At 44.2% G+C, this 25,323-nt stretch overlaps 1 protein-coding gene across 9 annotated transcripts in view; it reads left to right on the forward strand.

Annotated features, from left to right (window-relative positions):
- Positions 1-25,323, forward strand: part of myo18ab (myosin XVIIIA b) — a 174,224-nt gene that overhangs the window by 133,606 nt on the left and 15,295 nt on the right. For all 9 annotated transcript variants that reach the window (XM_078422485.1, XM_078422486.1, XM_078422487.1 and 6 more), the window contains 9 exons: positions 2,033-2,156; positions 3,243-3,443; positions 5,207-5,317; positions 6,084-6,188; positions 7,313-7,459; positions 16,166-16,279; positions 17,969-18,085; positions 21,357-21,440; positions 23,608-23,745. In XM_078422485.1, the coding sequence (XP_078278611.1) occupies positions 2,033-2,156; positions 3,243-3,443; positions 5,207-5,317; positions 6,084-6,188; positions 7,313-7,459; positions 16,166-16,279; positions 17,969-18,085; positions 21,357-21,440; positions 23,608-23,745 (1,141 nt within the window). The remainder of the gene's footprint in view (positions 1-2,032; positions 2,157-3,242; positions 3,444-5,206; positions 5,318-6,083; positions 6,189-7,312; positions 7,460-16,165; positions 16,280-17,968; positions 18,086-21,356; positions 21,441-23,607; positions 23,746-25,323) is intronic.

Consider the following 25,323-nt stretch of genomic DNA (forward strand, 5'->3'; position numbering starts at 1 on the left):
CAACTAGCATCTGCTGTTCCTTCCCACACAATGTAAATGTACTGATTTCTGTGAGCGCTAACTCACATATCTACCAGCTTTTGTGCAACATTTATTTGCTATCCTCTTTATAAAGCCGTGACCTCATTTTGAATTGTCCTACTTATCAGAATTTTTTTTATTTTGGTCAGACCCATCAATTCACTCCTTTAACTTCTACGTCGCATGCAATACAATCATCCTTCATAATCCAATCCTGCTTCCTTTATGATAATCATTTACGTTCAAGAAACAAAAGAGCTATCCAGAGCAATGTAAGGAACAATGTATACTCTTCATGTGACAAGAGCAAGAAGAACTGGCACGGTGGCGCAGCGGGTAGAGCTGCTGCCTCACGGCGCCAGAGACCCGGGTTCCATCCTGACTACGGGTGCTGTCTGCACGGAGTTTGTCCGTTCTCCCTGTGACCCACGTGGGTTTTCTCCGGGTGCTCCGATTTCTTCCCACATTCCAAAGACGTACAGGTTTGTAGGTTAATTGGCTTCGGTAATGATTGTAAATAGTCCCTAGTGTGTGTGTAGGATAGTGCTCGTGTGCGGGGATCGCTGGTCGGCACAGACTCGGTGAATGAATGAATGATACTTTATTGTCACGTTTGACAAGTCACAGTGATATTCTTAGTTTTGTGGGCCAAAGGGCCTCTTTCTCTATCTCAAACTAAACTAAACTAAAGAAAATCTAAAACCTGAAGTCACTGGTCTTATATTTGTAGAGTGGAATATAAGTAAACTTTGAAGCCTTACTGAGAGTATATTTTTATTAATGCAAGTGTTAAAGTAAAATAAATTGCAGCTCCTAGGAATAATTTGACCAGGTAGTCTCACAGCCCAGAGATGGAGAGATAGATTAATGGAGCAATCGAGCATACTCTTCACCAGCATGCACGTCTGGAGCTAATTTACAGTTGAATTCACAAAAGAATTACGGTATAAATGAGGTGAAGGATGGATGTTTTGGGAAATCTGTGGGTAACATTGGAAAGAAGAATTAAGAGCAATATGGAATATATCTGAAGTACAATTGAATTTATACGAGTGGGAGAAAATGAAGGAAGTCCCAGAGGTGGACGATGGAGCAGATGTACATGAGCGATGGTGTGAAACACTCTGGAGAATTCAGGAGAGAAACCACACTCATAGTAACAGAGAATGTTATCTGAGACTTCAGTGATGTGGATGGAGCAGAAACCAGACTTAGACGAACAGGAGGATGTGAAGAAGGACTGATATAACCTTGGGAAGCATCAACGTTCAAATATTTTGTGATGACTGATTGCAAATTGACACTGGAGAGGGGCCGAGGATGTTTTTTTGAGGGAGGAACAGCAGTTTTGAAAGGGAAGGTAGACACAAAATGCTGGAGTAACTCAGCGGGTCAGGCAGCATCTGTGGAGAACATGGATAGGTGACGTTTCACAGAGTGCTGGAGTAACTCAGCGGGTCAGGCAGCATCTCTGGAGAACATGGATACGTGACGTTTCACAGAGTGCTGGAGTAACTCAGCGGGTCAGGCAGCATCTCTGGAGAACATGGATAGGTGACGTTTCACAGAGTGCTGGAGTAACTCAGTGGGTCAGGCAGAATCTCTGGAGAAAAGGGTGATGTTTTTCAATTATACCAAGCCAATTAACCTACAAGCCTGCACGTCTTTGGAGTGTGGGAGGAAACCCACGCAAGTCACGGGGAGAACATACAAACTCCGTACAGACAGCAGCCTTAGTCAGGATCAAACCCAGGTCTCTCTGGCGCTGTGAGGCAGCAACTCTACCCCTGTGCCACACCGATGGAGTCTGTGACTTTGAGTTAATGTACTAACCTGGTTAATAACATCGTTTTCAAAATGAAGTGTCTCCCATCTAAGGAGCTTCAAATGTATGGAAGAAAATTGGTCGCATTACTTCTTCTAGATTGCTCTGTGTGAAATAATCCATCACCAAGTGCAAGTTGGAATTGTGCATTTTGTTCTTAAGATTTTCTTCTATTTCTTGTTCCAGGTTCGACAGCGAGTTATTGCAAGCACAAGATGAATCTCAGAGAGAAAAGATTCATAAAGAGAAACTGAGCAGAGAAAGAGATGGTTTTACAGCGGAGATATTCAGTCTGAAGCAACAGCTGGATGTATGTACCATCACTAATGTAATCATGATTGAAAACATTGTTAGATTTGAGCAAGATCGGCAAATAAGATTGTAAAGATTGATAACATAAATTAGGTCTTTTATTGTGTTTCGTTTTCTGTTTAGAATTTCTATCTCTGTAGATTGAAATTCTAAAAATGATTCTGAGGTCATAAAATTGTATTGTTAATAGTTTTGCTGCACTGGCTAACAAATTTACATCTGAATCCACAATCCATTCTGCATTGTCATACTTGTCAACAAAGTTTATTTAACTTATGAAAGTTATTTGGAGTTAACGGGAGTTGACAGTCAGAACCTTTTCCGCAAGACGGCAATGTCCAATGCCAGAGGGCATCACTTTAAGGTGTGAGGGGCAAAGTTTAAAGGAGATGTGAGTGGGGCAAGCCTTTTACACAGAGGCTGGGTGGTGGGAGCCTGCAACCCATGGCTTGTAAGTATATCCAAGGAATATCGGGACATGGATCATGTGCAGGCAGGTAAGAGCTTGTCTGGGCATCATGTTTGGCACAGACATTGTGATCTGAAGGGCCAGATTCTGTGCTGTAATGTTCTATGTTCTATCTTCAACATTTCACAGAATTCATTCATTTTACTTTTATTTAAGGTGCCTCTTAATTACCTGCTACATCACAGCCATATAACAAATTCACATTTATAAGTTTCTTAAGTGATAGGAGCAGAATTAGGCCATTCGGCCCATCAAGTCTGCTCTGCCATTCAATCATGGCTGATCTATCTCTCCCTCCTAACCCCATTCTCCTGCCTTCTCCCCATAACCCCTGACACCTGTACTAATCAAGAATCTATCTATCTCTGCCTTAAAAACATCCATTGACGTGACCTCCACAGCCTTCTGTGGCAAAGTATTCCACAGGTTCACCACCCGCTGACTAAAGAAATTCCTCCTCATCTCCTTCCCAAAGGAACGTCTTTTACTTCTGAGGCTCTGCCCTCTGGCCCTAGACTCTCCCACTAGTGGAGACATCTTCTCCATGTCCACTCTGTCCATGCGGGTTATGGGTCATGGCATTCGGTGTGGCTGATGGAGCGTTGTTGTTTCTAGGATAAAGATTCCGAGATCGTCACTGCGAGCCAGAGGGCCGAGCGGCTGGATGCAGAGCTGCAGGATCTGTCTTCTCAAGAATCCAAGGACGAGGCTTCACTTGCTAAGGTGAAGAAGCAGGTTCGTGAGCTGGAGGCCAAGGTTAAGGACCAGGAGGAGGAGCTGGATGAACAAGCTGGGACTATCCAAGTGCTAGAACAGGTACAATCATTTTCCAGTATGAGCAATGTGGAGTGATTCTGAAAATATGACGATCATTATTAAGTTAATTAATAAGTTAATAAAGTGTTTCACTGTGCCTCGGTACACGTGCCAATAAACTAAACTAAATTAAACTAAGTTACTGGTGCAGTGGTAGAGTTGCTGCCTCACAGCGCCAGAGACCCGGGTTCGATCCTGACTACGGGTGCTGTACGTATGAGGTTGTACGTTTCTCCTGTGATTGCGTGGGTTTCCTCCGGGTGCTTCGGTTTCCTCCCACACTCCAAAGACGTTAAGGTTTGTAGGTTAATTGGCTTTTGTAAATTGTAAATGGTCCCTAGTGTGTAGGATAGTGCTAGTGTACGGGGTGATCGCTGGACACTGTGGACTCGGTGGGCCAAAGGCCTGTTTCCATGCCATATGTCTGAAGTTTAATGTCTAAAGTTGTATCATAACATATACAATCATTCTAAGTATGGAGTTTGTACGTTCTCCCCGTGATCGTGTAGGTTTTCTCCAGATGCTCCGGTTTCCTCCCACTTCCCAAAGACGTACAGGTTTGTAGGTTAATTTGGCATGTGTAAAATTGTAAATTGTTCCTAGTACGTAGGTGTGTATATAATGCTAGTGTATGTGGTGATCGCTAGTCAGTGTGGACTCTGTGGACCAATTTCCACATTGTATCTCTAAAGTCTAAAAGCTATAGAATTGAGTACTTTAACATTGGAGGCAAAATATAGTGCGATATTGAATAATAAGCCTCGACACACAAGTTTGGAGATTCCTATCTATCTGTGTATGTCTCCTAGCAAGTTTTAGAGCAGCAGAAACAGGTGAGGTCCAGAAAATGGAAAACTATTTATCTGTTGATTGGGCAGCATTTCACAGCATATGTAGGAAAGAGTGAAAATGCAATTGTATTGTTACAGTGCAGAAATGTTTACCAGTCTAAAAAAAGGGTTGCAGCTGCTCACTGAAGCACAGACCCAACCTAGGGTAACTTGGGGTGCAGGTATTTCAACCATGACCTCTCCCTGCAAGAAGGTAGAGGTAAACAGGCACACTCCCACCTGCACCCTCCGCTCTGCTGCTGCCAATCTCCTATCCCCCCACATCCGGACCAAACTCAGATCCTGGGGGGACAGGGCTTTCTCCATCGCTGCTCCCACCCTATGGAACTCACTACCCCAAACCGTCAGAGACTCCTCCACACTCACCACATTCAAAACATCACTGAAGTCTCACCTGTTCAGTACTGCCTTCAACCACTGAAGGTCACCTCACTTTCTGTCTCCTTTCTCTGTTCGTTTACTTATTTATCTATTTATTCACTTCCCTATGTTCTCTAAATCCCTGTAAAGCGTCTTTGAGTATATGAAAAGCGCTATATAAATGTAATGCATTATTATTATTATTATTAAATGCTTTGGACCATAGTTGTATACCATCTGACTTGGAAAAACATTGGTATTCTCTCAACTCTGCTGGGTGTAAATCCTGAAATGCCCTACTCAATGCCAATGTGGGAGTGAGTTTACTATGAGGACTACAACATAAAAAGGTAAAATTGTCCCTAGTGCGTGTAGGGTAGTGTTAATGTGCATGGATCGCTGGTAGGCCCGGCCTCGGTGGGCTGGAGGGCCTGTTTCCTCACTGTACCTCTAAACTAAACTAAAGCATTGTTACTTTGCTCGTGTTCTTTGATCATTCATTTCAACATCAGTTCAACGTTTCTAGAGTTCATTGTTTTTGCTCAAATTTAGGCCAAGCTTCGGCTTGAAATGGAAATGGAAAGGTACAGACAAACTCAAGCCAAGGAAATCGAGAGCAAAGAAGAGGAAGTGGAGGAAATTAGGCAGTCTTGCCAGAAGAAGGTCAGTTTTATTCTTGTAGTAGTTATTGACATAAGAATATTGTCATCAAATGGATAAATAGAAAATCTAATTTTAGGCACGTTAATAGCCTTTGCATTGCATTTGCATTTTGTTATGATATTTTTATTATATAATGTTTCATGAAAATATTAGAAGTTAAAACTAAGCTGAGAATGTCTCTAATTGTGACTTTGATTCATATGATTGTAAAAGCAAGTAATGGTAGGTTCCACTGTAAGGTGGTGCTTTTCTAACGGTACACCACGTAACTTCTAGTAACTAACTGAGTACGATTAACGAATGAGTCAGAATTCCAGTTTAGAAGTACTTTGGCTTTTGTGTTTGATTACCTCAGTGGTTTACAAATCTTAAATACAAAAAAATGTGGGGCGGCACGGTGGCGCAGCGGTAGAGTTGCTGCCTCACAGCGCCAGAGACCCCGGGTTCCATCCTGACCGTGGGTGCTGTCTGTACGGAGTTTGCACGTTCTCCCCGTGGCCTTGGGTTTTCTACGGGTGCTCTGGATTCCTCCCACGTACAGGTTATGTAAAGACGTAAGTTCATTGGCTTTGGTACAAATTGTAAATGATCCCAGTGTGCAGGATAGTGCTAATATACAGGGTGATCGCTGGTCGCTGTGGACTAACTCGGTGGCTGAAGGGCCTGTTTCCGCGCTGTATCTCTAAAGTCTATATTGAAAGATTTATTAATAGGATGTAATATTTAATTTGTGAATCTCATGACTTTTTGTTTTTTATTTTCGCAGTTAAAACAATTTGAGCTGCAATTAGAAGAGGAATATGATGATAAACAGAAAATTCTGAGAGAGAAAAGAGATCTGGAGAACAAACTGTCCGTAGTCAGTGAAAAGGTAACTGATTATATTCTACGTGGAAAATTGAGCAACTGTGCTCTACTGAGATTTTTCAATAATTTGATTGCAGTATTCATAATACAGAAGATTTTCAAGTCGGTTCGACTATAAAAATGACGGCTAGTAAAGCTTAAAATCAATAATCAATCATCGTTTTCAAGTGAGAGTTAGATTTAGCTCATAGGGCAAACGGTATCAAGGGATATGGGGAGAAAGCAGGAACGGGACACTCATTTTGGATGAACAGCCATGATCATGTTGAATGGCAGTGCTGGCTTGAAGGGCCGAATGGCCTCCTCCTGCACCTATTTCAATTTTTGTATAATAGAAACTCGTGGAATGCAGAAACATGTCAATGACCATTGGTGTCACGGGACTAGGTTTCCTTCATGTGTGTTCTACGGAATTCAATTTAAAAACATCACCACATTCATTGTGGCATTTGGAGAAAAGATACTGCGTAGAAAATGTTCAGCAAAACTGGCGACGTTCAGAGAAGTGCAGGAGTGGAAGCCCCAGTGAGGTTTAGAGGAGTGTAGAAAACATGCAGGGTGGCTAGTGACACAGCTGGGAAGACCTGGTGCCTCTCAGCGACAGCGACCCAGGTTCAATCCTGACATTGGGTACTATCCGTGTGGAGTTTGCACGTTCTCCCAGTGACCCAGTATTCTCCTGGTGCACCAGTTTCCTCCCATATCCCAAAGGCGTGTGGGTTTGTAGGTGAATTGGTCTCCTTAAAATTGTCGCTAATGTGTAAGCAGTGGGTAAGAAGGTGGGATAACATAGAACTAGTTTGAACTGGTGATCGACTGTAAGCGCGGACTCGCTGGGCTGAATGCCTGTTTCCACACTGTCTCTAAACTAAACTAAACTAAAGGGGGTATGGGGAGAAGGCAGGAACGGGGTACTGATGAGAATGATCAGCCATGATCACATTGAATGGTGGTGCTGGTTCGAAGGGCCGAATGTCCTACTCCTGCACCTATTGTCTATTGTCTAAACTAGTAAAAACGATGAAAAGGATATTGAAATTACCATTAAATCATATTGGCCAGACTGTCAATTTTCGTGCAGTGTCAGAGGTTTGAATCTTGGGTTCTGATGGCTTTTGTTAAAATCAGGTCAGTGAAAGGGATTTTGAAACTGAAAAACGGCTTCGCAAGGATCTTCGACGGACAAAGGCTCTTCTGGCTGATGCCCAAATCATGCTGGACCACTTCAAAAACAATGCCCCCAGCAAACGGGAGATCGCACAGTTGAAAAACCAGGTAATTCTTTCTAGTTTTGTTCGTTATTTAAATTTCCTAAAACGGCCAGGTTTTGTTCGTCAAATTGCTCTGCAGATGTTTTGATAAACGTGAAAATGTATTGAAAAATCCCATTTTAAAATATGTGTAAATTCTCCACTCTTCCACAGTAAACTGTATTCAACTGAACTATTATCTACCTCATTGGTGACCCTCGGACTATCCTTGATCGGACTTTGCCGGCTTTACCTTGCACTAAACGTTGTTCCCTTATCATGTATCTGTACACTGTAAATGGCTCGATTGTAATCATGTGTTGTCTTTCCGCTGACTGGTTAGCACTCAACAAAAAGCTTTTCACTGTACCTCGGTACACGTGACAATAAACTAAACTGAACTGATATATCCCAGCAGGCTAAAGGGGATTGAGAGGATGGTGGAACACTTACCATAATATCCACTTGTCTCAAATACAGGAATTTACTATAAAAGTCTGAAGGAATGAATATCACCATTCTATTCAAGCAGCCTTCTCTATCATCATCCATACTTCTGAAATCCAATATCTGCATAAACCTTGCAATGTAGAGACCAAAACTGATTCTGTGAGTCATAGAATGTCGCAGTGTGGAAACAGGCCCTTCGGCCAAACATGTCCCAGCTACACTCATCTCACCTGCCTGCGTTTGGTCCATATCCCTCCAAACCTGTCCTATCCATGTACCTGTCTAACTGCTTCTTAAATGTTGGGATAGTCCCTGTCTTAACTACCTCCTCTGGCAGCTTGTTCCATACACGCACCACCCTTTGTGTGAAAAAGTTACCCGTCACATTCCTATTAAATCTCCTTCACCTTAAACCTATGTCCTCTGGTCCTCGAATCCCCTCTATGTATCTACCCGATCTATTCCTCTGGCGATAGCTTGCTTAGACAAAAGGGTGCAGCCCTGTTCAGGTGCAGCCCAGTGAGGGAAGTGCCCAGTGAGAAAAGTGCGAGTCTTTGGCGAGGAGGCTGAGGTGAGGAGGATACCATTGTTTTAAGCCAGAGCTGGTTATAGGCACAAGGTGATGGCGGAAAAGTTGGTGCGGTGTGTTTCCTGCAGGATGTGGGAAGACAGGGACGTTGCGGGAGCTTCTGGGAGCTACACCTGCAAGAACTGTGTCCAGGTGCAGCTCCTGAAGGGACGTGTGGTGGAGTTGGAGAGGCAGTTGGATGACCTCAGGGCCATCCGGGAATGCGAGAGTTTCCTCGACAGGACCTATTGTGAGGCTGTCACGCCAAGGGTCCAGGTCGAGCGAAGGTGGGAGACTGTTTCCGGGGGGAGTGGACGTGGACTACAGGAGACCCCAGTGGCTGTGCCTATTGCAAATAGGTATACCCTCTTGGGAACTGTCGGGGCAGAAGACGTTTCCAGTCCGAGTGGCGGACCTGTTGGCAAGGATACACGACAGGGGAGACCGAAGTCTGGAAGAGCCGTAGTGGTCGGTGACTCCATAGTCCGAGGGACGGATAGAAGATTCTGTGGCAGCAGGAGGGACTTGAGGATGGTCTGTTGCCTCCCTGGTGCCAGGGTTCAACACATCACAGACCGGCTTCAGAAAATCCTAGCGAGGGAAGGCGATCAACCTGAAGTCGTTGTGCACGTGGGCACGAATGACGTCGGGCGGAAGAGGAAGGAGGTGCTACAGCGGGAGTTTAGAGAGTTGGGAAAAACGCTGAGAAGTAGGACGTCGAAGGTAGTTATCTCTGGACTGCTACCGGTACCTCGTGCTGGTGAGGCCAGGAACAGAGAGATAGGGGGTATGAATTTATGGCTGAGGGACTGGTGCAGAGAGCAGGGATTTAGATTTCTGGACCACTGGGATCTCTTCTGGGCTAGGGGTGACTTGTACAAAAGGGACGGGTTGCATCTTAACAGCAGGGGGACAAACATTCTGGCAGGCAGGTTTGCTAGTGTGACACCTGTGGCTTTAAACTAAGTAGTGGGGGGGAGGGGTTAACAAATTGTGAATATGAAGATGAGGTAAAAGGGAATACAGGAGATATTGCAAAAGACTCTCGGAAGAATGGGAACAGAAGTTCTAGAGCGGAAAAGAAATTAAGGGCAGGGCCAATTGTGAACGATGTGAGAGGGGAGGTAAATACAGAAGTTAAAGTGTTGTACTTAAATGCGCGTAGTATAAAAAATAAAGTGGATGAGCTTGAGGCTCAGTTAGTCATGGGCAAGTATGATGTTGTAGGGATCACTGAGACATGGCTACAAGAGGACCAGGGCTGGGAACTGAATATTCAGGGGTACACAACGTATAGAAAAGACAGACAGGTGGGCAGAGGGGGTGGGGTTGCTCTGATGGTAAGGAATGATATTCATTCCCTTGCAAGGGGTGACATAGAATCAGGAGATGTTGAATCAGTATGGATAGAAATGAGAAATTGTAAGGGTAAAAAGACCCTAATGGGAGTTATCTATAGGCCCCCAAACAGTAGCCTCGACTTAGGGTGCAAGTTAAATCAGGAGATAAAATTGGCGTGTCAAAAATGTAATGCTACGGTGGTTATGGGAGATTTCAACATGCAGGTAGACTGGGAAAATCAGGTTGGAAATGGACCCCAGGAAAGAGAGTTTGTGGAGTGCCTTCGAGATGGATTCTTAGAACAGCTTGTACTGGCGCCTACCAGGGAGAAGGCAATTCTGGATTTAGTGTTGTGTAATGATCCTGATCTGATAAGGGGACTAGAGGTAAAAGAGCCATTAGGAGGCAGTGATCACAACATGATAAGTTTTACTCTGCAAATGGAAAGGCAGAAGGGAAAATCGGAAGTGTCGGTATTGCAGTATAGCAAAGGGGATTACAGAGGCATGAGGCGGGAGCTGGCCAAAATTGATTGGAAGGAGGCCCTAGCAGGGAAGACGGTAGAACAGCAATGGCAGGTATTCCTGGGAATAATGCAGAGGTTGCAGGATCAATTTATTCCAAAGAGGTGGAAAGACTCTAAGGGGAGTAAGAGACACCTGTGGCTGACAAGGGAAGTCAGGGACAGCATAAAAATTAAGGAGAGGAAGTATAACATAGCAAAGAAGAGTGGGAAGACAGAGGATTGGGACTCTTTTAAAGAGCAACAAAAGTTAACTAAAAAGGCAATACGAGGAGAAAAGATGAGGTACGAGGGTAAACTAGCCAATAATATAAAGGAGGATAGCAAAAGTTTTTTTAGGTACGTGAAGAGGAAAAAAATAGTCAAGGCAAATGTGGGTCCCTTGAAGACAGAAGCAGGGGAATTTATTATGGGGAACAAAGAAATGGCAGACGAGTTAAACCGTTACTTTGGATCTGTCTTCACTGAGGAAGATACACACAATCTCCCAAATGTTCTAGGGGCTGGAGAACCTAGGGTGATGGAGGAACTGAAGGAAATCCACATTAGGCAGGAAATGGTTTTGGGTAGACTGATGGGACTGAAGGCTGATAAATCCCCAGGGCCTGATGGTCTGCATCCCAGAGTACTTAAGGAGGTGGCTCTAGAAATAGTGGAAGCATTGGAGATCATTTTTCAATGTTCTATAGATTCAGGATCAGTTCCTGTGGATTGGAGAATAGCAAATGTTATCCCACTTTTTAAGAAAGGAGGGAGAGAGAAAACGGGTAATTATAGACCAGTTAGTCTGACATCAGTGGTGGGGAAAATGCTGGAGTCAATTATAAAAGACGAAATTGCTGAGCATTTGGATAGCAGTAACGGGATCGTTCCGAGTCAGCATGGATTTACGAAGGGGAAATCATGCTTGACAAATCTACTGGAATTTTTTGAGGATGTAACTAGGAAAATTGACAAGGGAGAGTCAGTGGATGTGGTGTACCTCGACTTTCAGAAAGCCTTCGACAAGGTCCCACATAGGAGATTAGTGGGCAAAATTAGGGCACATGGTATTGGGGGTAGGGTACTGACATGGATAGAAAATTGGTTAACAGACAGAAAGCAAAGAGTGGGGATAAATGGGTCCCTTTCGGAATGGCAGGCAGTGACCAGTGGGGTACCGCAAGGTTCGGTGCTGGGACCCCAGCTATTTACGATATACATTAATGACTTAGACGAAGGGATTAAAAGTACCATTAGCAAATTTGCAGATGATACTAAGTTGGGGGGTAGTGTGAATTGTGAGGAAGATGCAATAAGGCTGCAGGGTGACCTGGACAGGTTGTGTGAGTGGGCGGATACATGGCAGATGCAGTTTAATGTAGATAAGTGTGAGGTTATTCACTTTGGAAGTAAGAATAGAAAGGCAGATTATTATCTGAATGGTGTCAAGTTAGGAGGAGGGGGAGTTCAACGAGATCTGGGTGTCCTAGTGCATCAGTCAATGAAAGGAAGCATGCAGGTTCAGCAGGCAGTGAAGAAAGCCAATGGAATGTTGGCCTTCGTAACAAGAGGAGTTGAGTATAGGAGCAAAGAGGTCCTTCTACAGTTGTACCGGGCCCTGGTGAGACCGCACCTGGAGTACTGTGTGCAGTTTTGGTCTCCAAATTTGAGGAAGGATATTCTTGCTATGGAGGGCGTGCAGCGTAGGTTCACTAGATTAATTCCCGGAATGGCGGGACTGTCGTATGTTGAAAGGCTGGAGCGATTGGGCTTGTATACACTGGAATTTAGAAGGATGAGGGGGGATCTTATTGAAACATATAAGATAATTAGGGGATTGGACACATTAGAGGCAGATAACATGTTCCCAATGTTGGGGGAGTCCAGAACAAGGGGCCACAGTTTGAGAATAAGGGGTAGGCCATTTGGAACGGAGATGAGGAAGAACTTTTTCAGTCAGAGGGTGGTGAAGGTGTGGAATTCTCTGCCTCAGAAGGCAGTGGAGGCCAGTTCGTTGGATGCTTTCAAGAGAGAGCTGGATAGAGCTCTTAAGGATAGCGGAGTGAGGGGGTATGGGGAGAAGGCAGGAACGGGGTACTGATTGATAGTGATCAGCCATGATCGCATTGAATGGCGGTGCTGGCTCGAAGGGCTGAATGGCCTACTCCTGCACCTATTGTCTATTGTCTATTGACATGCAATTAAGAGATTGTGACTAGGTCAGTTAGCCTTGCTTTGTGTAACTTATGAGATACCACCATTTCCACCCCAATCTCTTTTCTTCAGGAAGAAAAGTCTAAGAGAGGACTACTTAGGAATTCACCATGTCGCTGTCAGCTTGATTTAATCCAATATCTTCATAAACTTTGCAATATAAAGACCAAAATTGATTCAGTGCTCTCACTATAGCTCCTTAGATATGCAATTTAAAGAGCATCTCACTATTTCAGTTCTCTGCTGCTTTAAAATGCTGAGCCAGTGCTTTCAATAAGCCATTCGGCAAAATTCCAGACTTCACGTTCTGCTCTACAAGCACATTGACACTTAAATCATAAATCAAGTTTTTAATTAATATCTAGTTCTGGTGATTTACGGGTTAATTTGAACCTTAACTGTATCCTTGTTCAGCAGTTTAACCTTTTTTTGGTGTCCTTCTGTACTGAATGCAAAAAACACTGTTGTACATCAGTTTTTTTTAAAGCGAGTTACTACAGATGGTAGACTCTCTCCTGACTCAGTCTGAAGTAGGGTCGCGAACCAAAACATCACCCATTCCTTCTATCCAGAGATGCTGCCTGACCCGATGAGTTACTCCAGCATTTTGTGTTCGTCTTCTATGAGAGAATGTAATGCTACTTTGCATTTTACAGAACATTGTCTCAGAATCTGAAATATGAAAAAAACAAAAAAAAGGTCTCCACCCACCCGCCTGCCCGCACTGTGTGAACAGGTTTATTGATTCAACAATCCCAACAAGTTGGTTTAAAAAAAACCCCTCTGTTGAAAAATAAACTCTTTGCTGGAAAAGTAATATACAGTAGTGGCATTGCTTTGTGTTCTGCCTCTTAAATTTAGCTCAATTCCTTAATGGAATTGAGTTACAGAGTCAATAGATAATAGACAATAGACAATAGGTGCAGGAGCAGGCCATTCAGCCCTTCGAGCCAGCACCGCCATTCAATGCGATCATGGCTGATCACTCTCTATCAGTACCCCGTTCCTGCCTTCTCCCCATACCCCCTCACTCCGCTATCCTTAAGAACTCTATCCAGCTCTCTCTTGAAAGCATCCAACAAACTGGCCTCCACTGCCTTCTGAGGCAGAGAATTCCACACCTTCACCACTCTCTGACTGAAAAAGTTCTTCCTCATTTCCGTTCTAAATGGCCTACCCCTTATTCTTAAACTGTGGCCCCTTGTTCTGGACTCCCCCAACATTGGGAACATGTTTCCTGCCTCTAATGTGTCCAATCCCCTAATTATCTTATATGTTTCAATAAGATTCCCCCTCATCCTTCTAAATTCCAGTGTATACAAGCCTAATTGCTCCAGCCTTTCAACATACAACAGTCCCGCCATTCCGGGAATTAACCTAGTGAACCTACGCTGCACGCCCTCAATAGCAATGAGTGATACAGTGTGGAAACAGGCCTATCGGCCCAACTTGCCCACGTCGGCAAACATGCCCCAGCTACAACAGTCCCACTTGCCTGCGCTTGGTCCATATCCCTCCAAACCTGTCCTATCCATGTACCTGTCTGTTTCTTAAACGTTGGGATAGTCCCTGCCTCAACTACCTCCTCTGGCAGCTTGTTCCATACGCCCACCACCCTTTGTGTGAAAAAATTACCTCTCAGATTCCTATTAAATATTTTCCGCTTCACCTTGAACCTATGTCCTCTGGTCCTCGATTCCCCTACTCTGGGCAAGAGACTCTGTGCACCTACCTGATCTATTCCTCTCATGATTTTATACATGAGTTTCAGAGACAAATTGTATTGTCATTACTATATAGCATGTTAGGTGTTGTGGGATGAATCTTTAGCGAAAGTATTTGGATCTGTATAATGCCATAGTCATTCCGAATATTTGGGAGAAGCTTTTGCTTTGAAAGGATGGGAAAATAAATATACTCTTATGGCAATGTCTCCCTTATTAGAGCATGCCACACATAGAACCAAAAAGTAAACTTAATGAAGGGCTAATATTTACATTAGATAGACACAAACTGGGGGAAACTCAGCAGGACAGGCAGCATCTGTGCAGAAAAGGAATAGGTGACGTTTCGGGTCGAGATCCTTCTTCAGACTGAGAGTCAGGGGAGAGGGAAACGAGACATGAAGAGGTACAAAGAGCAAGTGAATGAAAGGTGTGCAAAAGGACAAATCAAATAATCGATATTTACCTTGTGGAACATTAATCACAAGCAGGGGCTGATGTCTGACCGTTTTGGAATTTGACCTGGAGTTGGGTCGGAAAGACCCATTTTTAGTCAGAGGGTGGTGAATCTGTGGAATCCATTGCAACAGAAGGCTGTGGAGGCCAAGTCAATGGATATTTTTAAGGTGGAGATAGATTTTTGATTAGTACAGGTGTCAGGGGTTATGGGGAGAAGGCAAGAGAATGAGGTTAGGAGGGAGAGATAGGTCAGCGATGATTGAATGGCGGAGTAGACTTCATGGGCTGAATGGCCTCATTCTGCTCCTAGAACCTATGACCATTGTGTCTGGGTTCTGTGGCTGGAGTACCACATGGAAGCCAGTGATATGTGTTCCATCAGGTGTGGTGGTCAGTAAATGGGCAAAAGGACACAAATGGGCAAAAGGACACAAGAGTAACTCAGCAGGTCAAGCAGCATCTCTGGAGAACATGGTTAGATGACATTTTGCGTCAAGACCCTTCTTCAGACTGATTGTAGATGCCGGGGGGGGGGGGGGGGGGGGCGTACGAAGAAGAAAGCAAGAAGGGGTTAATCAATCTGAGCAAATGTGTTCATGTAAGTGAAGCACTTCTGTCCAAATGGATGAATGGCAGTGATTCCCTTTGTTCAACTTGTTAACATTGCTACATACAAATATTATTTCTCCCATTGCAACCACAAAATTCCAAATAATTCATTGATTCTTTTAACAGGTCTTTCCCATTTTTCTTAATGGTTCATTAACTTTTTTCCTCAATGCTAATAAAATAGATTTGTGTTTAAAATGCAGAAAAAAAACTGTACAGAACATGAAGAGTAGTTTTATTGTGCAGGCATCTGCGAGAGAGGATGGGATGGAATTCAGCAATAAACTAAACAGATACATTTTATTCAGGAACAGCAGCGAGTAAATTTACATTAAGAAATTTCAGAAAAAAGGTTTCCAACAGCTCTCCTTTTGTCTGAGTATTTGTTCCATGTTGTGACAGTCCGCCCTGTACTTGACCAGGTAAACTGTTCCATGTTATCATATCATATCATATATATACAGCCGGAAACAGGCCTTTTCGGCCCTCCAAGTCCGTGCCGCCCAGTGATCCCCGTACATTAACACTATCCTACACCCACTAGGGACAATTTTTTTAAAACATTTACCCAGCCAATTAACCTACATACCTGTACGTCTTTGGAGTGTGGGAGGAAACCGAAGATCTCGGAGAAAACCCACGCAGGTCACGGGGAGAACGTACAAACTCCTTACAGTGCAGCACCCGTAGTCAGGATCGAACCTGAGTCTCCGGCGCTGCATTCGCTGTAAAGCAGCAACTCTACCGCTGCGCTACCGTGCCGCCCATGTTGTGACAGTCCGCCCTGTACTTGACCAGGTAAACTGTTCCATGTTGTGACAGTCCGCCCTGTACTTGACCAGGTAAACTGTTTGCTTTCAGCTGGAAGAGTCCGAGTTTACCTGTGCTGCTGCTGTCAAAGCTCGGAAATCAATGGAGGTTGATATGGAAGATCTGCACCTTCAGATTGAAGATATCTCCAAGGCCAAAGTTGCAGTAAGTATACCAAAGCCAGCACGCATAAATCACGACGTTCATATCAATACCTAGAAGTTTACTCATCATTTTGGCAATTGGAATAATTGCATGTGCTAGGATACAACTTTAGACTTTAGACTTCAGACGTTAGACTTCAGACATACAGCATGGAAACAGGCCTTTGGCCCACCGAGTCCACACTGACTAGCGATCGCCCCCATACACTAGCACTATCCTACATACGCGGGACAATTTACAATTTTTTACTGAAGCCAATTAACCTACACACTTCTACGTCTTTGGAGTGTGGGAGGAAACCGGAGCACCCGGAGTAAACCCACGCGATCACAGGGAAAGTGTACAAACTCTGTACCGCTAGCACCCGTGGTCAGGATCGAACCCGCGCCTCTGGTGCTGTTGGCAGCAACTCTACCGCTGCGCCACTGGGCTGCCCCACCAGCATAGCACTTTGATAAGTACATATTTTAATTAAAACTTGAAAAATGTGCTGCTGATAAAAATATCACATTGTTGAATGATTTCCGATAAGAGTGATGAACTGAACTGGATGTAATGGTACCATTTAAAATTATCAGCACTAATTATTTAAGTTCCATGAGGAATTGGAATATATTTTCTCCATTGAAATGTTATGTTTAGATCATAATTATATCCTGTTCTTTCTGATAAGCAGCCATTGCCTACTGCTGAAATAAATCATTGTTCAGCTTCAGCTGGTGTGCATGGTATTGTAGTTATAATTCCTAAGTAGAATGGCAGAAGCCAACACAATATAATAAATAGAAATGTTAAATTGGTAGGGGATCAAACGGCATGTTGATCTGAGAGGCCTCGGTCTCCATAAACACAAATTACTGAAAGTTAAAATGCAGTAATGATAAATAGGTGCCTGGGGTGGGACGGAGGGAACTGCAGATGCTGGATTAAACCAAAGATGAACACAAAACGCTGCAGTAACTCAGCGGGTCAGACAGCATCTCTGGAGAAAAGGAATGGGTGACATTTCGGATCGAGACCCTTCTTCAGACTGAGAGTCAGGGGAAAGGGAAATGAGAGATGTAGACGGTGATGTAGAGAGATATAGAACAAATGAATGAAAGATGTGCGAAAAACTAACGATGATAAAGGAAACACCATTGTTAGCTGTGGGCTAGGTGAAAACGAGTTGCAGACAATGAGACTCAACAAGACGACTTTGAAGCTAATATGATTTGGGGGAGGAGGGATGGAGAGAGAGGAGATGCAATCAAAGCCTTCTTGGCCGTAATTGTCAAAGGATTTGAGCGCCACAGTAGAGATGTCTTGCTCCAATTTTAAGGGACCCTGGCGAGACTGCGTCTGGCAAATCGTGTACAGGCCTGGTTCCCGAAACATGAAAGCCTGTAACTGTGCTAGAAACGGTGCAGTGAAGTTTCCCAGGGCCGGTGGGGATGTCACGTAAGGAGCAGTCATGCGCACAAGAACCATATTGCATAGAAAGATAGTACCATCTTTCAAATCCGCAAACAGAATTGTACGGGTTGGTCAGGGTGCCAGGGGTTTACGGGGAGAAGGCAGGAGAATGGGGTTGAGAGGGAGAGATAGATCAGCCATGATTGAATGGCAGAGTAGACTCGATGGGCCGAATGGCCAATTCTGCTCCTCCAACCTAAGAAGTTATGAATTAACAGCTGCATTCTCCCACAGCTGGAAGAGCAGCTGAGTCGTATCCAACGTGAGAAGAATGACTTGCAGAGCCGCCTGGAGGAAGACCAGGAGGACATGAATGAACTCATGAAGAAGCACAAAGCCGTGGTGGCTCAGGTATGTTGCACCTGAGGTTCGGTTCAATCGTTCAATCGTACTTTATTTGGCACACATGCAACTGCACAGTGAAATTCTTTTGCATATATTACACATGTGGGTGCCATCTGTCCAGCCAGGGTGTCAGGGGTTATGGAGAGAAGGCAGGAGGCACCAAACTGATCACCCGGTGGCCGAGCACTTCAACTCCACCTCCCACTCCCAGTCTGACCTTTCTGTCATGGGCCTCCTCCAGTGCCATAGTGAGGCCCACCGGAAATTGGAGGAACAGCACCTCATATTTCGCCTGGGCTCCTTTCCAGATCTCCCTCTATCTTCCTGTCTCCACCTATATCCTTCCTTTGTCCCGCCCCCTTGACATCAGTCTGAAGAAGGGTCTCGACCCGAAACGTCACCCATTCTCTCCTGAGATGCTGCCTGACCTGCTGAGTTACTCCAGCATTTTGTGAATAAATACCTTCGATTTGTACCAGCATCTGCAGTTATTTTCTTAGGCAGGAGAATGGGGTTGAGAGGGAAAGATAGATCAGCCATGATCGAATGGCGAAGCAAATTTGATGTGCCAAATGGTCTAATTCTGCTCCTAGAACTTATGAACTTGCCAAGCAGGATTTAGAATGCACTGAACTTCAGAAATATGATTGATTTTATCAGAAATGTGACTAATTTTGTCATTAAGTTCCAGGAACAGAAAGAAAGGCCATTTAGCCCGTTAAGCCTGTTCCAATAATTCAATCCTGGTTGATCTATCATTCTCCCCAAGCTCTATTCTCCTGCTTTCGCCCCATAACCCTTAACTCCCTTCCTAATTAAGAATCTAATCAAAAATCTGTCATTCTCCGATACTCCAGAGTATAGCTATGTTTTTGTGATTAGTTAGCTAGATGTATTAGTTAGAATATGTTGGTGGTTATCTTCAGCACTTTCAATGATATAATGCAGTATGTACACATGCACTGATAGACACTAAGGCACAGAGTGGGTCAGGTTCTCCACTGATCACTGCCAGCAGATCAGGACAGTTCCCCAGAGAGGCTACTGTGGATGTTTTCACTCATTAGAGAGCTGGCGGCCCACTGGGCAGGAACACTGTGCTGACAAACCTCATGCTGTGCAACAGGGCAGTGTCAGCCTCTAACAGTGGTGCCAGCTGTCAAGTTGAGCAATGTATTCCCACATCCTGAAGCCAGTCAAACTTGTTCAGAGATGCAGGCCAATTAAAATGGAAGGGAGAAATCCCTCGGCAGGAAAAGGGAAGCTTCCTATTTAATTTAAGTTTGGAAAAGTATTATAAAGCATCTGCTGTGTGCCATAGTCATAGTGTCTTACAGTGTTGAAACAGGCCCGATGGCTCAACTTGCCCACACCAACGTGGGGAGCTTGGGGGGGCCACCGTGAGGGGGGGGAGAACAATGGACAATGGAGGACCAGGCGTGGGGGGGGGAACAATGGACAATGGAGGACCCGGCGTGGGGGCGGGGGGGGGATGAACAATGGAGGACCCGGCGGGGGGGGGGGGGAGGGGGAGAACAAAGGAGGAGACAATAAAGTATTCCATTCCATGCCAACCAACACGTCCCATCTACACTAGTCCCATCTGTCTGAGTTTGGCCCATATCCCTCTAAACCTGTCCTATCCATGAACCTGTCTCCATCACAAGACAAATCATCAGCTGAATTGATCACATCAGAAAATCTGATTGGAAAATGATTTATCTTTGCTCAGCTTCTCCAAACACAAATATCTCCATGTCATCTAATTCACGTCATATAAATTCCTATTTTTGCTACCTGTTCCCCATAAATATTGACCATTCTTTTGTCCGAAGAACAACATTCTGATGTCAGTCCCAATTTTGTTTTTTATTAATGTGAGCCTGCACTTTTTGTACTTATGAGGGAGAAATGGCTAATATCTTCAGAACATAAGAGTCGTACAGCACGGAAACAGGCCCTTCAGCCCAACTTGCCCACACCGACCATCATGTCCCATCTACACTAGTCCCACCTGCATGCGTTTGGCCCATATTCCTCTAAACCTGTCCTATCCATGTATCTGTCTAAATGTTACTTAAATGTTGTGATAGTACCTGCCTCAACTACCTCCTCCGGCAGCTCGTTCCTTTTGTGTGAAAAGGTTACCCCTCAGGTTCCTACTAAATCTTTCTGCCCCTCACTTTAAACCTATATCGTCTGGTTCTCAACTATTATCTAAGCCCTTCTGTCATTTTCTGGGTCAAACACATGTGCCTTGGGGTAGGCTGAGGAGTTCGGGACTAGCTTGCATGCATAAAAACATAGAAAATAGGTGCAGGAGGAGGCCATTCGGCCCTTCGAGTCAACACCGCCATTCAATATGATCATGGCTGGTCATCCTAAATCAGTACCCCGTTCTGGCTTTCTCCCCACATCCCTTGATTTTCTTAGCCCTAAGATCTGAATCTAACTCTCGCTTGAAAACATCCAGTGAATTGGCCTCCACTGCCTTCTGTGGCAGAGAATTCCACAGATTCACAACTCTCTGGGTGAAAAAGTTTTTTTCTCATCTCAGTCCTAAATGGCCTACCTCTTATTCTTAAACTGTGACCCTTGGTTCTGGACTCCCCCAACATCGGGAACATTTTTCCGGCATCTACCCTGTCCAATCCTCTAAGAAATTTATATGTTTCTAGAAGATCCCCTCTCATCCTTCTAAATTCCAGCGAGTACAAGCCCAGTCGACCCATTCTTTCATCATACGTCAGTCCCGCCATCCCGTGAATTAACCTGGTGAACCTACGCTGCACTCCCTCAATAGCAATAATGTCCTTCCTCAAATTAGGAGACCAGAATTGCACACATTACTCCAGGCGCGGTCTCACCAGCGCCCTGTACAACTGCAGTAGGACCTCCTTGCTCCTAAACTCAAATCCTCTCGCAATGAAGGCCAACATGCCATTGGGTTACTTCTCTGCCTGCTGTACCTGCATGCTTACTTTCAGTGACTGATGTACAAGCACACCCAGGTCTTGTTGCACCTCCCCTTCTCCTAATCTGACACCATTCAGATAATAATCTGCCTTCCTGTTGTTGCCACCAAAGTGGATAACCTCACACTTATCCGTATGGTCCAGAGGCAGGTGAGTGATGACCTCAGGACAGCAGAGGTTGTGTTTTGTGGCTTAAGGTACAAAAACAGAAGACCCTGTCTCTTGAAGAACTAGTCTTTTTGTCCCTTTAATTCCTGGAAATCGTATGAAGTTCTTATCAATGAATCTAAATATTTCCACAGTCATCCAGGGACCTTGGCCAGATTAATGAACTGCAGTCACAGCTGGATGAAGCGTATAAAGAGAAACAAGAACTGCAAGAAAAGGTATGTAACTTATTCACTTGTGGTTTATTCCCTTGTCCTGTTGTAGGTAGGTGAACATCATTCAGGTGTAGCCAGTAACCAGCATCTTTTGTCACTTTGTCAGCACCACTCTTGCATACCTGTACTGTACGCAAACAAAGAATCTCGCTGCACCAAGTACACATGACAATGAGGTATCAATCGATCAATCATGCCCCATCAGTGCCAGGCAATGAACACCTTCACCAATGGACAGTTTCATCACCTATCTTTGGCATTGATTTGGTATTTCGACCGTCAGTAGTAAATGCTCCTTTTGTTGCCAGCCTCTTCACCCTTAAATGAATCAAAACTTGTTTCCAAGCAATTAAACTAAATCGAGTAATTAAATATTTTATAGCGTCTGAACCAAAGCGTTTATTGTAACATCTAACACTATGCAGCGGTTAATCATTTGAATTTAATTACTCTCCGGATTATTAAGTTAATGTGGGTTGAATAATTTAGAAGTTGGAAGACATTTGGACAGGTGCAATGATAGGGATGCCTCAGAGGGTTAAGGTTCAAACACAGGCAAATGGATCTGGCTTAGATGGCCATGGTCAGCATGGATATGATGAAAGAATGGGTCGTCCGGGCTTATATCCACTGGAATATAGAAAGATGAGAGGGCATCTTATAGAAACATATAACATTCTTAAGGGATTGGACAGGCTAGATGCAGGAAAAATGTTCCCGATGTTGGGGGAGTCCAGAACCAGGGGTCACAGTTTAAGAATAAGCGGTAGGCCATTTAGGACTGAGTTGAGGAAAAAACATTTTCACCCAGAGAGTTGTGAATCTGTGGAATTCTCTGCCACACAAGGCAGTGGAGGCCAATTCACTGGATGTTTTCAAGAGAGAGTTAGATTTAGCTCTTAGGGCTAACGGAATCAAGGGATATGGGGAGAAAGCAGGAACGGGGTACTGATTTTGGAGGATCAGCCATGATCATATTGAAAATGGCGGTGCTGGCTCGATGGGCCGAATGGCCTACTCCTGCACCTATTTTCTATGTTTCTATGGATGAGTTGGGCCCGTTTCCATAATGTATGGCTCAATGAAGCTAAAATTTCTTCCACACATCTTGAACTTTCTATAGCTCTCACTCTCATTGAAGGACATAAGAACATGGAACTTTGCAGCTCAGGAACAAGCCCTTCAGCCCAATGTCTGTGCCGAACATAGTGCCAATCTGCCTGTACATGATCCATATCGCTGCATTCTCAGTAGATCCATGTGCCTATCAAAACATCTCTGAAACACCACCATCTTATCAGCCTCCACCCCCCACCCCACCCCACCCCACCGGCAGCCCACTCCTGGCACCCACCACCTTGTACGTTAAACCAAATTTGCCCCGCACATCTTTTTATAATTTTGCCCCTCTCATCTGAAAGATAGGCCCTCTGATCTTTGACCTTTCCCACCCTGGGAAAAAGGTTCTGACTGTCTACTCTATCTAAGCCTCTCGTAGTTTGATACACTTCTATCAGGTCACCCCGCAACCTCCAGCATTCCAGAGATAACAATCTAAGTCTGTCCAACCTCTCCCTGTACCTGATACTCTCTAATCCAGGCATCGTTCTCCAGAAAGATTATGATAAGACCTTGATGAAAAACCGATATAAATGTCCAAATGGGCTTAGTTTTTAACTTGTAGGGAAGATGTGAAGGTTTCTGTAATTACATTTGCTCTTTCCCATGGTGTTAGAGGAGGAGGTACTGTGAGAGTGAGAGACTAACAGTGTATTGTATTGCATCCTGTAGATCGGGCAGTGTAGCTGCAGCACGCTATTAGGTGAAGAGTGCATCTTGAGCCCCTTGTCAGGAACACTGATTTATTACAATCACAATAATACTTTATTAGCCAAGAATGTTTTGCAACATACGAGGAACTTCATTTGCCGTACAGTCATAACAATAAAAAGCAACAGAACGCACAAAATACATTCGAACATAAACATCCACCCACAGTGACTCCTCCACATTCCTCACTGTGATGGAAGGCGAAAAAAAAGTTCAATCTCCCTTCTTTGTCCTCTGTGGAATAAGAGAAATGACTTCCAGTTCCAGTTGCGGCATCGGTTTTCATCGAACATGGCTTAGTACATTCTCACGTTTGTCTTTTCTGTGCAACCTGCTCTAGTTACAAGGATTGCAGAGTCAACTGGACTTCACAGAACAATCCATGGTGGATAAGTCGTTGGTGAGCAGACAAGAAGCCAAGATTCGTGAACTGGAAACCAAACTGGAATTTGAGAAGACCCAGGTCAAGCGTTTTGAGGTAAGTAATTACAGCAAATCTCACTCTAGATTCCTTTGGTATTCCACACCATTGAAAATACAAGCTTTTCAATGATTTTATATAACCTCCATAAGATCACCCTTCATCCTCCTACGCTCCAAGTAATAGAGTCCAATGATCTTATACACCTCTATAAGATCACCCCTCATCCTCCTGTGCTCCAAGGAATAGAGTCCTAGCCTGCTCAATAATCTAATACACCTCTATAAGATCACCCCTCATCCTCCTGTGCTCCAAGGATTTTATGCACCATCTCTCAGTCTGAAGAAGGGTCTCGACCCGAAACGTCACCCATTCCTGCTCTCCTGAGATGCTGCCTGACCTGCTGAGTTACTCCAGCATTTTGTGAATAAATACCTTCGATTTGTACCAGCATCTGCAGTTATTTTCTTATATCTCTCAGATCACCCCTCATCTGTGCTCCAAGGAATAGAGTCCTAGCCTGCTCAATAACCTAATACACCTCTATAAGATCACCCCCCTCATCCTTCTGTGCTCGAAGGATTTTATACACCTCTATAAGATCACCCCTCATCTTCCTGCGCTCCAAGGATTTTATGCACCATCTCTCAGATCACCCCTCATCCTCTTGCGCTCCATGGAATAAAGTCCTAGCCTGCTCAGTGCCCAGGTTAAATACAGATGATGCAGTCCAGGGAGGGAGTATTTATTTGTGAAGGGGAGAGGAGACGGAGTGAGAAGCCGCTGATAAGGAAGGGGGTGTGAAGGAAGGAACTGCAGATACTGGTTTACACCAAAGATAGACACAAAATGCTGGAGCATCTCTGGAGAGAAGGAATGGGTGACGTTTCGGGTTGGAACCCTTTTTCAGTCTGAAGTCCTGACCCGCTGAGTTACTCCAGCATTTTGTGACAGTCTTCGGTGTAAATCAGTGTCTGCAGTTCATTCCTACACAGCTTAATATTTAAGACTGAAGCAAAATGGTCATTGGCAATGAACATTTCCATCCAATACCTATCTTTATTGAAAGTTGCCTTGAGACATCATAAATTATTTTACAATTTAAATTTAATTTAAAAAAATGCTACAAATAGAAAAGACTTCAGCCGGAGGCCTGTTTTTGTGCTCAATGACTTATAATGTCACATAACGTCATGTCACATTGATAGAAGAAGTGCGGTTTATAGGAGATAGTGAAAAGATATTGTTCATTAAAGAGCAAATCGAGCTTAGGTTCCAGCAGTTCTTCAAACTTCTGTATTTCTGGCCAATGTTGAAAACTGACGAGCTTGACAGTGGTAAAGATGGAAGAACTTAAACGTTTATACCAGTTCATTAAACTAGATAAGTTTTGCTTATATTAATTTGGTGCAAATTAGGGGTGGTATGGTGGTGCAGCGGTAGAGTTGCTGCCTCACAGGGCCAGAGACCCGGGTTCCATCCTGACTACGGGTGCTGTCTGTACGGAGTTTGTACGTTCTCCCCGTGACCTGCGTGGGTTTTCACCGGGTGCTCCAGTGTCTCCCCACACTCCAAAGATATACAGGTTTATAGGTTAATTGACCGGCAAAGATTGTAAATTGTCCCTAGTGTGTG

This window comes from Rhinoraja longicauda, chromosome 26, assembly GCF_053455715.1.
Source record: "Rhinoraja longicauda isolate Sanriku21f chromosome 26, sRhiLon1.1, whole genome shotgun sequence".
Taxonomy (NCBI): domain Eukaryota; kingdom Metazoa; phylum Chordata; class Chondrichthyes; order Rajiformes; family Arhynchobatidae; genus Rhinoraja; species Rhinoraja longicauda.